Source organism: Rhinichthys klamathensis, unplaced genomic scaffold (genome assembly GCF_029890125.1).
Source record: "Rhinichthys klamathensis goyatoka isolate OS25496 unplaced genomic scaffold, OSU_Roscu_1.1 h1tg000252l_1, whole genome shotgun sequence".
Taxonomy (NCBI): domain Eukaryota; kingdom Metazoa; phylum Chordata; class Actinopteri; order Cypriniformes; family Leuciscidae; genus Rhinichthys; species Rhinichthys klamathensis.
This window is the reverse complement of record NW_026606774.1, coordinates 427761-445000: the sequence shown is the minus strand read 5'-3', so window position 1 is coordinate 445000 and position 17240 is coordinate 427761. Positions and strand designations below refer to the sequence as shown.

Sequence of the window (17240 nt, the reverse complement as noted above, 5' to 3'; positions counted from 1 at the left end):
GTCGTGTCTAGGTGCAGGTCCTTCATCTGATCTGGATACGGCCCGGATCCGGCTGACTACATCATGCGTTGTGGTCGTGTCTAGGCGAAAGGTCCTTCATCTGATCTGGATACGGCCCGGATCCGGCTGACTACATCATGTGTTGTGGTCGTGTCTAGGCGAAAGGTCCTTCATCTGATCTGGATATGGCCCGGATCCGGCTGACTACATCATGCGTTGTGGCCGTGTCTAGGCACAGGTCCTCCATCTGATCTGGATACGGCCCGGATCCGGCTGACTACATCATGTGTTGTGGTCGTGTCTAGGTGCAGGTCCTCCATCTGATCTGGATACGGCCCGGATCCGGCTGACTACATCATGCGTTGTGGCCGTGTCTAGGCGCAGGTCCTCCATCTGGTCTGGATACGGCCCGGATCCGGCTGACTACATCATGCGTTGTGGTCGTGTCTAGGCGCAGGTTCTTCATCTGATCTGGATACGGCCCAGATCCGGCTGACTACATCATGCGTTGTGCTCGTGTCTAGGCGAAGGTCCTTCATCTGATCTGGATACGGCCCGGATCCGGCTGACTACATCATGCGTTGTGCTCGTGTCTAGGCGAAGGTCCTTCATCTGATCTGGATACGGCCCGGATCCGGCTGACTACATCATGCGTTGTGCTCGTGTCTAGGCGAAGGTCCTCCTCCATCTCCATCAGGTCCTTCATCTGATCTGGATACGGCCCGGATCCGGCTGACTACATCATGCGTTGTGCTCGTGTCTAGGCGCAGGTCCACCATCTGATCTGGATACGGCCCGGATCCGGCTGATTACATCATGCGTTGTGGTCGTGTCTAGGCGAAGGTTCTTCATCTGATCTGGATACGGCCCGGATCCGGCTGACTACATTATGTGTTGTGCTCGTGTCTAGGCGAAGGTCCTTCATCTGATCTGGATACGGCCCGGATCCGGCTGACTACATCATGCGTTGTGCTCGTGTCTAGGCGAAGGTCCTTCATCTGATCTGGATACGGCCCGGATCCGGCTGACTACATTATGCGTTGTGCTCGTGTCTAGGCGCAGGTCCTCCTCCATCTCCATCAGGTCCTTCATCTGATCTGGATACGGCCCGGATCCGGCTGACTACATCATGCGTTGTGCTCGTGTCTAGGCGCAGGTCCACCATCTGATCTGGATACGGCCCGGCTGACTACATCATGCGTTGTGCTCGTGTCTAGGCGAAGGTCCTTCATCTGATCTGGATACGGCCCGGATCTGGCTGATTACATCATGCGTTGTGGTCGTGTCTAGGCGAAGGTCCTTCATCTGATCTGGATACGGCCCGGATCCGGCTGACTACATCATGCGTTGTGGTCGTGTCTAGGCGAAGGTCCTTCATCTGATCTGGATACGGCCCGGATCCGGCTGACTACATCATGCGTTGTGGTCGTGTCTAGGCGAAGGTCCTTCATCTGATCTGGATATGGCCCGGATCCGGCTGACTACATCATGCGTTGTGGTCGTGTCTAGGCGAAGGTCCTTCATCTGATCTGGATACGGCCCGGATCCGGCTGACTACATCATGCGTTGTGGTCGTGTCTAGGCGAAGGTCCTTCATCTGATCTGGATACGGCCCGGATCTGGCTGATTACGTCATGCGTTGTGGTCGTGTCTAGGCGCAGGTCCTCCATCTGGTCTGGATACGGCCCGGATCCGGCTGACTACATCATGCGTTGTGGTCGTGTCTAGGCGCAGGTCCTTCATCTGATCTGGATACGGCCCGGCTGACTACATCATGCGTTGTGGTCGTGTCTAGGCGAAGGTCCTCCATCTGATCTGGATACGGCCCGGATCCGGCTGACTACATCATGCGTTGTGCTCGTGTCTAGGCGCAGGTCCACCATCTGATCTGGATACGGCCCGGCTGACTACATCATGCGTTGTGGTCGTGTCTAGGCGAAGGTCCTTCATCTGATCTGGATACGGCCCGGATCTGGCTGATTACATCATGCGTTGTGGTCGTGTCTAGGCGCAGGTCCACCATCTGATCTGGATACGGCCCGGATCCGGCTGACTACATCATGCGTTGTGCTCGTGTCTAGGCGCAGGTCCACCATCTGATCTGGATACGGCCCGGCTGACTACATCATGCGTTGTGGTCGTGTCCAGGCGAAGGTCCTCCATCTGATCTGGATACGGCCCGGATCCGGCTGACTACATCATGCGTTGTGCTCGTGTCTAGGCGAAGGTCCTTCATCTGATCTGGATACGGCCCGGCTGACTACATCAGGCGTTGTGGTCGTGTCTAGGCGAAGGTCCTTCATCTGATCTGGATACGGCCCGGATCTGGCTGATTACATCATGCGTTGTGGTCGTGTCTAGGCGCAGGTCCTCCATCTGATCTGGATACGGCCCGGATCTGGCTGATTACATCATGCGTTGTGGTCGTGTCTAGGCGAAGGTCCTTCATCTGATCTGGATACGGCCCGGATCTGGCTGACTACATCATGCGTTGTGGTCGTGTCTAGGCGAAGGTCCTCCATCTGATCTGGATACGGCCCGGATCCGGCTGACTACATCATGCGTTGTGCTCGTGTCTAGGCGCAGGTCCACCATCTGATCTGGATACGGCCCGGCTGACTACATCATGCGTTGTGGTCGTGTCTAGGCGAAGGTCCTTCATCTGATCTGGATACGGCCCGGATCTGGCTGATTACATCATGCGTTGTGGTCGTGTCTAGGCGAAGGTCCTTCATCTGATCTGGATACGGCCCGGATCTGGCTGATTACATCATGCGTTGTGGTCGTGTCTAGGTGCAGGTCCTCCATCTGATCTGGATACGGCCCGGCTGACTACATCATGTGTTGTGGTCGTGTCTAGGCGAAGGTCCTTCATCTGATCTGGATACGGCCCGGATCTGGCTGATTACATCATGCGTTGTGGTCGTGTCTAGGCGAAGGTCCTTCATCTGATCTGGATACGGCCCGGATCTGGCTGATTACATCATGCGTTGTGGTCGTGTCTAGGCGCAGGTCCTCCATCTGATCTGGATACGGCCCGGATCCGGCTGACTACATCATGCGTTGTGGTCGTGTCTAGGTGCAGGTCCACCATCTGATCTGGATACGGCCCGGATCCGGCTGACTACATCATGCGTTGTGGTCGTGTCTAGGCGAAGGTCCTTCATCTGATCTGGATACGGCCCGGATCTGGCTGATTACATCATGCGTTGTGGTCGTGTATAGGCGCAGGTCCTCCATCTGATCTGGATACGGCCCGGCTGACTACATCATGTGTTGTGGTCGTGTCTAGGCGAAGGTCCTTCATCTGATCTGGATACGGCCCGGATCTGGCTGATTACATCATGCGTTGTGGTCGTGTCTAGGCGAAGGTCCTTCATCTGATCTGGATACGGCCCGGATCCGGCTGACTACATCATGCGTTGTGGTCGTGTCTAGGCGAAGGTCCTTCATCTGATCTGGATACGGCCCGGATCTGGCTGATTACGTCATGCGTTGTGGTCGTGTCTAGGCGCAGGTCCTCCATCTGGTCTGGATACGGCCCGGATCCGGCTGACTACATCATGCGTTGTGCTCGTGTCTAGGCGCAGGTCCACCATCTGATCTGGATACGGCCCGGCTGACTACATCATGCGTTGTGGTCGTGTCCAGGCGAAGGTCCTCCATCTGATCTGGATACGGCCCGGATCCGGCTGACTACATCATGCGTTGTGGTCGTGTCTAGGCGCAGGTCCACCATCTGATCTGGATACGGCCCGGCTGACTACATCATGCGTTGTGGTCGTGTCTAGGCGAAGGTCCTTCATCTGATCTGGATACGGCCCGGATCTGGCTGATTACATCATGCGTTGTGGTCGTGTCTAGGCGAAGGTCCTTCATCTGATCTGGATACGGCCCGGATCTGGCTGACTACATCATGCGTTGTGGTCGTGTCTAGGCGAAGGTCCTCCATCTGATCTGGATACGGCCCGGATCCGGCTGACTACATCATGCGTTGTGCTCGTGTCTAGGCGCAGGTCCACCATCTGATCTGGATACGGCCCGGCTGACTACATCATGCGTTGTGGTCGTGTCTAGGCGAAGGTCCTTCATCTGATCTGGATACGGCCCGGATCTGGCTGATTACATCATGCGTTGTGGTCGTGTCTAGGCGAAGGTCCTTCATCTGATCTGGATACGGCCCGGATCTGGCTGATTACATCATGCGTTGTGGTCGTGTCTAGGTGCAGGTCCTCCATCTGATCTGGATACGGCCCGGCTGACTACATCATGTGTTGTGGTCGTGTCTAGGCGAAGGTCCTTCATCTGATCTGGATACGGCCCGGATCTGGCTGATTACATCATGCGTTGTGGTCGTGTCTAGGCGAAGGTCCTTCATCTGATCTGGATACGGCCCGGATCTGGCTGATTACATCATGCGTTGTGGTCGTGTCTAGGCGCAGGTCCTCCATCTGATCTGGATACGGCCCGGATCCGGCTGACTACATCATGCGTTGTGGTCGTGTCTAGGTGCAGGTCCACCATCTGATCTGGATACGGCCCGGATCCGGCTGACTACATCATGCGTTGTGGTCGTGTCTAGGCGAAGGTCCTTCATCTGATCTGGATACGGCCCGGATCTGGCTGATTACATCATGCGTTGTGGTCGTGTATAGGCGAAGGTCCTTCATCTGATCTGGATACGGCCCGGATCCGGCTGACTACATCATGCGTTGTGGTCGTGTCTAGGCGAAGGTCCTTCATCTGATCTGGATACGGCCCGGATCTGGCTGATTACATCATGCGTTGTGGTCGTGTCTAGGCGAAGGTCCTTCATCTGATCTGGATACGGCCCGGATCTGGCTGATTACATCATGCGTTGTGGTCGTGTATAGGCGAAGGTCCTTCATCTGATCTGGATACGGCCCGGATCCGGCTGACTACATCATGCGTTGTGGTCGTGTCTAGGCGAAGGTCCTTCATCTGATCTGGATACGGCCCGGATCTGGCTGACTACATCATGTGTTGTGGTCGTGTCTAGGCGCAGGTCCACCATCTGATCTGGATACGGCCCGGATCCGGCTGACTACATCATGCGTTGTGGTCGTGTATAGGCGAAGGTCCTTCATCTGATCTGGATACGGCCCGGATCTGGCTGACTACATCATGCGTTGTGGTCGTGTATAGGCGAAGGTCCTTCATCTGATCTGGATACGGCCCGGATCTGGCTGACTACATCATGCGTTGTGGTCGTGTCTAGGCGAAGGTCCTTCATCTGATCTGGATACGGCCCGGATCTGGCTGACTACATCATGCGTTGTGGTCGTGTCTAGGCGAAGGTCCTTCATCTGATCTGGATACGGCCCGGATCTGGCTGACTACATCATGCGTTGTGGTCGTGTCTAGGCGAAGGTCCTTCATCTGATCTGGATACGGCCCGGATCCGGCTGACTACATCATGCGTTGTGGTCGTGTCTAGGCGCAGGTCCTCCATCTGATCTGGATACGGCCCGGATCCGGCTGACTACATCATGCGTTGTGCTCGTGTTTTATAGTGTTTTTTTTTAACAATTATTATAATAAGTAATATATTATAATATGTAATATATTATTATAAGTAATTATTTTTATTTTAAATTATTTTAAAATGTTTATCATATAATAAAAATAATCATTCCTATTATTGCTATTAAAAAATTAGTTAGTACATTTTTATGATTATCTTCCAGCTGTTTAATTATCGTCAGTGTGAACCAGGCTTCACACAATCACAATGAAGCGTGAAAACGCCTCCAAATGATTCTCCATCCCTCAATTACTGAAGCCCCTGATTATAATGACAATCTCAATTACATCCATCAGCACAGAAACACTCCTGACACACACACAAACTGTAACACACACACACATACTGTAACACACACACTCTCATACTCGCACACACTCACACATACACACACTCTCTATCTCACACACACTGTAAAACACACTCTCACACACACACTGTCTCTCATACTAAAACACACCGTCTCACACACACACTCTCACACACACTTCAGCTCTGTCAGTCATTATAAACTCTGCCCTGCACGTCTCATTTGCTCCTCATGGATCTCAACCAGAACACAACAGATATTCAGAATCATCGAAACAAGACAATATTACTGCGAAACCTGAAATCAGTGTAATCATAAACCTCAACACTCAGTTTCAGCTGGTTTAACTGGACTGGTGTTTAGCAGAAAACACAGCAGATCCGGATCAGAGGTGCTCTGGATGAAGAACCGAATGCAGGATAAAGGGGAAAAATCAATGTGTGGTTATTATTGGAGAAGCTGCAGTGAGTCTGAAATCCCATCCGTTCCCTGCAGGACAACAGAAGGAGATGATGGAGGAAAAACATCGGATCACACACACACACACACAGCCTCCGGTGTTACAGTGTGTGTAAGTGAGTGAGTTTGTAAAAGTATGCAATATCTGAAATCCTTGTCCTTGTGGGGACATTGAGGAAATGAGGAAAACAGCTTGTAAATCAAATGTGATGTTTTTTGAATATGTAAAAATTGTGTGTGTGTGTGTGTGCAGCACCACCAGCTCGACGGCCAGCAGCTGTGACACTGATTTCTCTAAGGAAGACGAGCAGCGTCTGAAGGATTACGTGCAGCATCTGAAGAACGATCGCGCCGCTGTGAAACTCACCATGCTGGATCTGGAGAGTGTGTACATCGACCCGCTCGTCGAGCTCAAGCCCAGAGGAGACTCACACAGACTGGACCTGGAGAACGCCGTGCTCATGCAGGAGCTCATGGCCATGAAGGTACACACACACACACACACACTCTCACACACACCACTCACACACACACCACAAACACACAGACTGGACCTGGAGAACGCCGTGCTCATGCAGGAGCTCATGGCCATGAAGGTACACACACACACACACACACACTCTCACACACACACACCACTCACACACACACCACTCACACAGTCATCACCACTCACACAGTCACACACACACACACTTACACAGACTGGACCTGGAGATGTTATTTATAATGTTTTATTTTTTATTATGTTAAAATCATTGATTTTACATGAAAATACAACTCTTTTTTTCATAGATTTATCATTTTTATAGTTTTATTTTGATTATTTTAATCAAACATGTATACAAAATGTTTTTAAAAAGGTGTTTTATTTAGTTTTTTTATATTTGCTCTTAAAATTATTTATATTCATAAAATTAATTTTAATTGATTTATATAAAAATTTTAGTAAGCATATTTTAATGCTATTAAAATATAATTTATATTTGACATTGTCATAACATTTCTTATATTTTAGTTTTTTTTCAAATATATATATTATAAAATAATTTTATTTGTATTTTTATGTTTTCATAATATTTCATATTTAAGTAAGTTTTGTATTTTTATTACTCTAAATTTTTTTTATTTTACTTGTATAAAAAATATAATTCATATTTTCACATTTCATACTCTGAGTTTTTTATTTTGGTTATTTTAAAATTATTTTACTTTTGTTAAAAAATATTTATATTTAGTTTTATTTTGATTGTTTTTTATTTAAAAATTTTAAGTTTAACTTTTTTATTAAATAATAATTAAATAATTATTAGCCGTTCATCAACTTACAAAGTGATGGATTCACATGGATATACAGTATGTGCTTATTAATAATGATGTCCATTGTGTGTTCAGATGTTTATGCTCATTGAACTCAGTGAAATACATGATCAGTTTCAGAAACCAGTTTAGAGCTGATTGGTGAATTAGTTCTTCCCTGCTGGTGATACACTGATTCTCACACGTTATGGACAAGTGACTGAATCTCAGGATGAATGTATAAATGTGAGGATGTGTTTATAGAAGAACGTTTGACTGGTGTAATCTGCTGTGTTCTCCGGTTGATCTGGTTCATCTGTCTGTAGCTCAGAGATGAGTCAGATATGAACGGCTCTGTCAGATCAGTGTGAAAGACTGAAGGACGAATCAGAGATTGGTCTAGAACAGGGGTGGGGAACCTTTTTCCTATCAAGGGCCATTTACAATTTTTTAACATTCTTTAAGGGCCATTGTAATAAGCTTCAGTGTTTGGAAGGAAGAAGAGAGGTTCGGCGTGACTGGGACTCGTACGTTTTATTCAGAGGTTGGTAAAAAAAGAGGTGGGTAAACTATAAATTCTGGTGGACCACGACATGGTCACCCGGTAAGGTGGGCCACTGCCTACCGGTGTATGTGTATCCTGATGACATTGCTATAGGCAGGGCTCGACATTAAGCCTTTCATACGCTTGTCAAAAAAGTTTCTCGTCCGAATTTTTTTTTTTTTTTTTTTTGTTAATTTATTCTGAAACAATATTCTCATCAGTGTTCAATTAGCTTTGATATTTAAATCGGCATATTGTAATATTTGCACATTTAAAGGGCATCCCCTCCCCTAATATTATTAAATGTATGCTTCATCTTTCATTTTAAATTCCTAAATTTGATCAATAAATTAAATTATTTCGAATAATAAGACACTATAGGGCTGATCAAATTAAATCATTTACACTGAAAAATTACAATTGCATAAAATAATGTCATGAAATAGATTTAAATTTACAAATTAGAAACGATTAGAAAGAATGATCTACTTTTAAACATAACACAAACCGCCAGGTGGTGGCGGCAGGCGACCGTCTTAATGAGTGAGTCATTGATTCATTCATGATTCAAACGATTTGTCCAAACGGCTGATTCATTCAAGATTGAGACAGATGTTTATGAATGGGTCATTGAATCTTTGACTCAATCGATTCGTTCAAAACGCTGAATCATTCAGTAATGAAAACAGTGAGTGTTCCTGTGAGATGCCCCGTGGTTCTGCTGTGATTTTTGTTTGGAACTATTTTCGCTGGTGAAACAGAACAAAAACAGCCAATATTGCATCCAAAATGTAAGTGACTTAATTTTAACTGTTTTGAACTGTTGTTGGAAATTAATGTCACATTTTCAATCGTGATGGTGTTCAGGAAAAATAATTGAGGTTGCTTAACATATGTTAAAAATATAAAAACTCCACATTTAGATTTTTTATAGGCAGTATGTTGTTAACTGAGTGTGTGTGTGCGCTCATGTGTGTAGATTTCTGCTCGAGAGGCTGCGCGAGCGTCAACAGCGCAACCTTACCGTCAGTAATAGTCAACAACACTGACAGTAATGCAGCGCAATATGAAGAGTTCGTCTTAGGTTTAACAACCTATGAAACTAATAATTAACAATATGAAACTAAAACGACATAAGCTTAATTTATAGCTATTTAGAGGTGGATAAAGGAACAAAAACCTGGAACCGGCAAACGTTTAAACCACTTTAATACATTAATACGCAAATGACAAAACGAAAGTAAAAGCAGTAGCTCCTCGTGGACGACGACCACACACACATAAAGTAAAGTCCATGCCTGGTCCTCCGCTGTCTTCGTTCCGATCCTTTTACGCGCCCCGAAGCTGATCAGTGAGAAACTTGAAACCGGTGCGGGGCGCGGTGAGAAACTTGAAACCGGTGCGGCGCGCGCGCCCCCGAAGCTCATCCGTGAGAAACTGAAACCGGTGCGCAGGTGACTCGCGCTACTGGCCTCGCCCTGCTTGCCGTTTTGCCTATTTTGTGTTTTCTGTCACAGGAAAAGTAATGGCTGAGATTTTTGGTTCTGAGGTTCTTTTTTTTTTTTTTTGGGAGGATTTGACTCGCGGGCCGCATCAAACTGTTTTGCGGGCCGGTTACGGCCCGGGGGCCGGACGTTCCCCACCCCTGGTCTAGAAGGATGAGGCGGGAACAGTTGCAGTGCGTTGATGTCTGAGATTCACAAACTATTCAGATGAATTTTAATAAATTATCATCAACACATTCATGTTCACTGTTCTTTGATGTCGGTTAAATGAAAACGAAAGTGTTTTTTTTTTTTAATTATTTGTTTTCACATTATTAGTATTTCATTTTTAGTAAAAAATGTTTTATATATATTACATAAAAAAATATAGTTTTTGTAATTTTTTAATTTTGTATTTTTTTTTTTTTAAACTTTTGTTATACAAAATATATAATGTTATTGCTATTCAAATATAATTCATATTTGTCATATTTTCATAACATTTCTTATATTTAATTTTTTTTAATTAAAATGATTTTTTTAAAATAACTTTTTGTATTTTTCATGTTTTATTAATATTTTTTTTTTTTAGTAAATGTTTTTTTTTTACTTATTTATTAGACTTTTATTTAAAATAATATTCATATTTTCATAATATTAAATATTTAGTAGTGTTTTATTTTGATTGTTTTTATTTTAAATTCTATAAAAGCTCTGTGTGTGTGTGCAGGAGGAGATGGCGGAGCTGAAGGCTCACGTGTGTGTGTGTGTGTGTGTGTGCAGGAGGAGATGGCGGAGCTGAAGGCTCATCTGTATCTGCTGGAGAAGGAGAAGAAGGCTCTGGAGCTGAAGTTGAGCACGCGTGAGGCTCAGGAACAGGCGTATCTGGTGCACATCGAGCTCCTGAAGTCGGAGGTGGAGGAGCATCAGGAACAGAGACGCCGATCACTCAACTCCAGCGCTGGAGGAGAACACACGAGCGCCAAGGTACACAACAACTACACAATCAGTGTAACACAACAATTCAACCAAATCATTCTGTGACTCAGGCGTTTCAGAAACACCAAACCAACATTTGAGATGCGGCGATGTGATTGGTCCATTGGTTAGTCCAGTTATCCAATCACAGCATCTTGCTGTTTCCATCCAGCATTTTTTATGCAATATTCCAAAATGCGCATAAGATATCTATCTATCTATCTATCTATCTATCTGTCTATCTGTCTATCTATCTATCTATCTATCTGTCTGTCTGTCTGTCTATCTATCTATCTATCTATCTATCTATCTATCTATCTATCTATCTATCTATCTGTCTATCTGTCTATCTATCTATCTATCTATCTATCTATCTATCTATCTGTCTGTCTATCTATCTATCTATCTATCTATCTGTCTATCTGTCTGTCTGTCTGTCTGTCTGTCTGTCTGTCTGTCTGTCTGTCTGTCTGTCTGTCTGTCTGTCTGTCTGTCTATCTATCTATCTATCTATCTATCTATCTATCTATCTGTATATCTATCTATCTATCTATCTGTCTGTCTGTCTGTCTGTCTATCTATCTATCTATCTATCTATCTATCTATCTATCTGTCTATCTATCTATCTATCTATCTATCTGTCTATCTGTCTATCTATCTGTCTGTCTGCCTATCTATCTATCTATCTATCTGTCTATCTATCTATCTGTCTGTCTGCCTATCTATCTATCTATCTATCTATCTATCTGTCTGTCTGTATGTCTGTCTATCTATCTATCTATCTATCTATCTGTCTATCTATCTATCTGTCTGTCTGTCTGTCTATCTATCTATCTATCTGTCTATCTGTCTGTCTATCTATCTATCTGTCTGCCTACCTATCTATCTATCTATCTATCTATCTATCTATCTGTCTATCTGTCTATCTATCTATCTGTCTGTCTGCCTATCTATCTATCTATCTATCTGTCTGTCTGTCTATCTGTCTGTCTATCTATCTGTCTGTCTGTCTGTCTGTCTGTCTGTCTGTCTGTCTGTCTGTCTGTCTGTCTGTCTGTCTGTCTGTCTGTCTGTCTGTCTGTCTGTCTGTCTGTCTGTCTGTCTGTCTATCTATCTATCTATCTATCTATCTGTCTGTCTGTCTGTCTGTCTGTCTGTCTGTCTGTCTGTCTGTCTGTCTGTCTGTCTGTCTGTCTATCTATCTATCTATCTATCTATCTATCTATCTATCTATCTATCTATCTATCTATCTATCTATCTATCTATCTATCTATCTATCTATCTATCTATCTATCTATCTATCTATCTATCTATCTATCTATCTGTCTGTCTGTCTGTCTGTCTGTCTGTCTGTCTGTCTGTCTGCCTATCTATCAAACCCTAAGGAAAAACAGCTTTAACTCTGTGACGCTGCAGTTAACAAAAACTGGCGCGCCTCTCTCTTCAAAACACATCACCACCATTAAAAAAGCTTAGGTGCGCCTTGTCCCGTAATCAAGGCCATCCGCAACCTTAAAGGGATATCCCCCATTATTACCAAAATACATAGTAGATACTTAGTATATTAACCAGGAATACATACGAACCATATACATGACATCCATCATTCATCATACATGAACATTACTCATAACCCATGTAATACGTTCTATGACACCATAACAGTTAATATTTTAAAGACACCTTTACATTAATGTGATAATGTTACAGATCCCCCCCCCCCAGCTGGAGGTACCGGAGGCTGAACTCCAAAGTAGGGCTTCAGATTGACCACATTAACCGTGTCCATCTTTTTATTTTGATCATTCCACTGTACATGGTAGTTAATGGGGCCTAACTTTCTCATCACAGTGGCTGGTCCCGACCACTTGGGCGCAAGCTTCGATGAGAAGTTTTCCGATGCTCTAGAGAGCGGGTGAGTACGGACCCAGACCAGGTCTCCCACCATAAGTGGTGCATCTCTCCGGTGGGTATTGTAATACCTGGCTTGTCTGGACTGACATCCCTCAACTCTCTTCTTGACTTGATCATTCAGTTGTTTCTGTCTTTCCAGCAGGGTGTAAGGTGACTCTTGAGGAGTAGGAGGGGAACTAATGAGTCTCTCCAGGGGGCCTTTCAGGGACCTTCCGAGCGCCAGTTCTGCAGGGGTTCGACCCGTGGTCTCATGATATGCAGCATTGATGGCGAAACGGAACTCCCTGATCCACTGGTCCCAGTTCTTATGTTGGTTCCCCACGTAAGACGCGATCATTGTCTTAATGGTCCGATTGGACCGTTCAGTGAGGTTGGCTTGGGGGTGATAACTAGTGGTGAATTTCTGCTTCACTCCCCAGGTCTTACAGAGGTTACTCATTTCATGTCCGGTAAACTGTGCCCCCCGGTCCGACACCAACTCCCGTGGCACCCCAAAGCGAGTGAAGATTTCATCTTTCAGAACTGTCACAATTCGATGTGCCTTGCCATCTTTTAAAGGAAACATCTCCACCCACTTCGTGAAATAATCCACAAGGACGAGAAGGAAGGTGTTACCATTTTTACTGCGGGGAAAAGGCCCCATAAGGTCTATCCCCAGCTTTTCCCAGGGTTCTTCCACAGGAGTAGGCTGCATGAGGCCAACTGGCTTTTGATTTTCAGCCTTATAGACCTGGCAAATGGCACACACCTTGACGTAGCCCCAAACTTCCTTACGAATAGAAGGCCACCAAGCTACCTCAAGGATCCTCAGAAGTGTTTTCAACCTGCCCAGATGTCCGCTCAGAGGATGATCGTGAAAATAGGCCAAAAAAACAGGCACAAGAGATTTCGGAACGACCAGTTGATACTTGTCCCCCGTGTCCTTAACAGGAGACCGTCGATACAGGAGGCCGTGTAGTTTGGTGAAACCTATCCGGTCACACTTACTAAGATCGTCCGCCCCTTTGGCTAGGTTAGTGACCTCTGAATCTTCTTCTTGGGCTTCCCTTATTTCAAACAGGGAGGAAGGCAGATCAGAAGAAACATAAGCCTTCACTGCAGCATAGACGGCGGCAGATGAAGGAGGTATAACCGCTCGGGACAAAGCATCAGGCACGATGTTATGGAGTCCTTTCCTGTATTGGACTCTAAACCGAAACTGTTGGAGCCGCAGGATCCAGCGGGTCAGGCGAGAGGAGGTTTTTGGACAGTTGAAGGCCCAGGTCAAGGCAGCATGATCAGTATATATGGTGAACTCAATCCCCTCAAGATAGTGCCTCCACTTCTCAACTGCCCAAACAACTGCAAGACACTCCTTTTCAGAAGTGGAGTAATTGCACTCTGCCCCCCGCACTCCCCTGGATGCATAGGCGATCACCTTCTCCCCTTCCACTGTTTTCTGCACCAGCACAGCCCCCAATCCCACATCACTGGCGTCTGTGTGGATTTCAAATGGGATAGACATATCAGGTTGCATGAGGATAGGTGCATCCACCAGCGCCCTCTTCAACTGGTCAAAACTCTGCTGACATTCTTCTGACCAGACCCATTCCACGGTTTTCCTCTTCAGACGATTCAACGGGGCTGCCAGGTCTGCAAAATGATCGATAAATTTATGGTACCACCCAACAAGGCCTAAGAACCGCTGGAGGGTCTTGATGTTAGTGGGCTTGGGATACGCCATTACTGCACGTGTCTTTTCTGGATCCACCTGCACGCCCTTGTCCGAGACTACGTGGCCCAAGAACCTCAGCTCCTGCCGAAACAAGGCACACTTCTTGAGATTAAGTGTCAGTCCAGCCTTATTGAGCTTCCCTAGGACAGCGTGCAGATCCCGAAGATGCTGTTCATGTGTGGGTGAAAAGACTATAACATCATCTATGTACACACAGCAGAATTTCCCTCTAAGCTCCCCTAGGACTTTCTCCATCAATCGCTGGAATGTGGCTCCAGCATTTCTGAGCCCAAAAGGCATACACCGGAACTGATAGAGACCCATGGGCGTTATCACGGCCGTCTTGGCCTTACTATCTTCGGACATGGCGACCTGCCAATATCCCGACTTCAGGTCGAGAGTGCTGAAGAATGCAGCACCATGCATAGACTCCAGTAATTCATGGATGATAGGCATGGGGTAGGCGTCTGGATGGGTTTTTGCATTAAGCCGCCTAAAATCGACACAAAATCGAATGGACTCATCTGGCTTCTTAACTAAGACCACCGGAGCACCCCAGGGAGACTGTGACGGCTCAATAATGCCATCCTTGAGCATCTGTTCCACATGGTCAGCGATGATCTGCCGCTTAAAGGGTGAAACCCTATATGCCCTGCAGCGGACAGGCACCTCGTCAGTGGTGAAGATCCGATGTTCTTCAACCCTTGTCTTACCCAAGGTTCCAGAGCATACTCTTGGCCAGGCCTGGAATAGTTCCCTGACCTCTGAAGGGTGGTCTAGAAAGACAGGAGACACCATTCCTGATGATGGCAATGGATCCAAAGACCCCCGGTAAGGAACAGCTACATATAGGCTAGCATTAGAACAACCTTCAGCGTCCTGCTTCAATCTCCACTCCAGCGGGTGAGACAGAAAAGAATGGAAAGTATAACCCCTGGGGCCTTTCACCCCATAGGTCTGGTCTCCCATATTAAGGATGGTAGAAGTTTTCCTGAGGAAGTCCAAACCAAGGATGATAGGGAAAGCCAGGTGGTTGTCAGCCATAACGAACATCTCCATCGACCATATCATCTCATGCCATAAGTACACCATCTGTGTTTTCCCCACCGCACCATAGGTCTTCCCATCGGCCAAGGCAAAACTTTGGTTATCAGTCGGCGTCAATTGCTCCCCTTCACGAACCAGTTCTAGCCAGAGACTCTCCTGCATAAGTGAGTACGTGCATCCAGTGTCAAACACAGCATGGCACTGCTTTCCCCTCACCCCTACTGGGACATAGAGGAGCTCCATTGGAGACTTCCGTCCCAGCTGTACTACTGTCACCACATCAGCATGTTTCTTAGCCTCCTTAGACGGCCCCTTGTCCTGCATTTTCTTTAAACCCTTCTCTTTGGCCTTCTGCTGGTCCACCTTTCCCCAGTATTCTCTAGACGAGGTGCAGTCTTTCTCCACCAAGGTGCCAGTCTGAACCAGCTGGTCCACATTTGTGACAGTGCCCCGGAGGCACCCAGCTATTCGAGGATTGCAGTTATTAAGGATCTTGCGCACCAACTCGGTCTCTGTTATATCCGGCTTCCACCGCAAACACAGAGCACGATAATCGTATGCAAAATCCCTCAGACACTGATCTGGCAACTGTACCATGTCCCGGAGTTTTTCTTCTACCTCTGTGAGATAATCCGGCGGGAGAAAGGCATCATTAAAGGCATTTTTAAACTCTGACCAGTTATGCACCTTGTTTTTCGCCACCATCCACCAGCTATGTACTGGCCCTTTAAGAGTGTTAGACAGGGCGCCCATCAGCTCTGCATCAGACAAGGGCCGTACTGCAAAAAACGTTTCGCAGCGATCAACAAAGTTAAGAACATCGGCCACTTCCCTGGATCCACTAAATGAAGGAAACTCCATCTGAATAGCCGGCCTGGAGTAAACCACAGGAGGTCTGATGGCCTGACTACATGAAGCATCTAATGGAGATGAAAGGCTGGCGTTTGATATAAAAGGCTGTATAGGTGGCTGGGAAAATGCTCCAGTGAATGTTGACTGAAGCTGAGCACCTACCACACTATTAACTGGCTGGCATGGAATGAGCCCTTGAGCATGAAGATTCGAGGACTGTACAGTCCTGTCAGAACTAGCCGCCAGGTCAAGCGTGGTCACGTTGTTGATCACGGGAGGAGTGATTCTACTGATAGACGGGCTCATAACCTGTACTCCCATACTCAAAGGGGCTCCTGTTTGTGGAAAAGCACCGGAGGAATCTTGAGCAGGAGTAGAGCGGCTATGCGGTGGATGAATAGTAGCACCTGTACGTGGAAGAGGCCTAGGGAGAGTAACCAGGCTGGCCCGCTTCAGCCGATCATGTTCTACTTTTCATCACGTCTCTTTAAGCACTCCACTAATTTTCCTTCAAACTGTCTCAGTGTTGACATCATGCGTTGCTCAAGCGCCTCAACACTTGTATCAACATAACTTCGTATACCCACTTCTCTGTTCAATGCACTATCAACAGAATCTCTAAAGTCAGTCTCAAGTATATTTAATCTGTCCATAACTGACCCTAAATCAGTAGTGATGGTAGTGAGAGCAGGAAGTGTGAGATAAGATGTATCTCCCTCAGTTCCAAAGCCTTGTTCATTCTCTTCTTGGTCTGATAGGTAAAGTGAACTAATCAGCGATGTTATCTCCCCCACAGGATTTCTCCTAGTTACCCATGCATCTCCCCTTGCTTCATGGTACTGTTCACTAGGCCCAAGCCCTGATGTAGGTGTAGAAGCCCGGGTGCCATGCTCAGATATTTCCTCCGGGAATTCAGCAAGGTCCACCAGGGGTGCCACCCTAGTTTCTATCATGTCTGTCATTTTTTTTCTTTTTCTTAATTTTTATAAACAGTCACACAGATTTCACATCACTATGGTAACAAAAAAACAAAATCACCAAAATTACATTTCATTCCCCATACGGGCCACCATCTGTAACACTCTGCTTTTCAA

The 17240-nt window shown here is 46.2% G+C and overlaps 1 protein-coding gene across 2 annotated transcripts in view; it reads left to right on the top strand.

The window, feature by feature from the left end:
• mcc (MCC regulator of WNT signaling pathway) overlaps nt 1-17240 on the top strand; it is a 90498-nt gene that overhangs the window by 68043 nt on the left and 5215 nt on the right. For both annotated transcript variants that reach the window (XM_056266682.1, XM_056266681.1), the window contains 2 exons: nt 6568-6799; nt 10425-10628. In XM_056266682.1, the coding sequence (XP_056122657.1) occupies nt 6568-6799; nt 10425-10628 (436 nt within the window). The remainder of the gene's footprint in view (nt 1-6567; nt 6800-10424; nt 10629-17240) is intronic.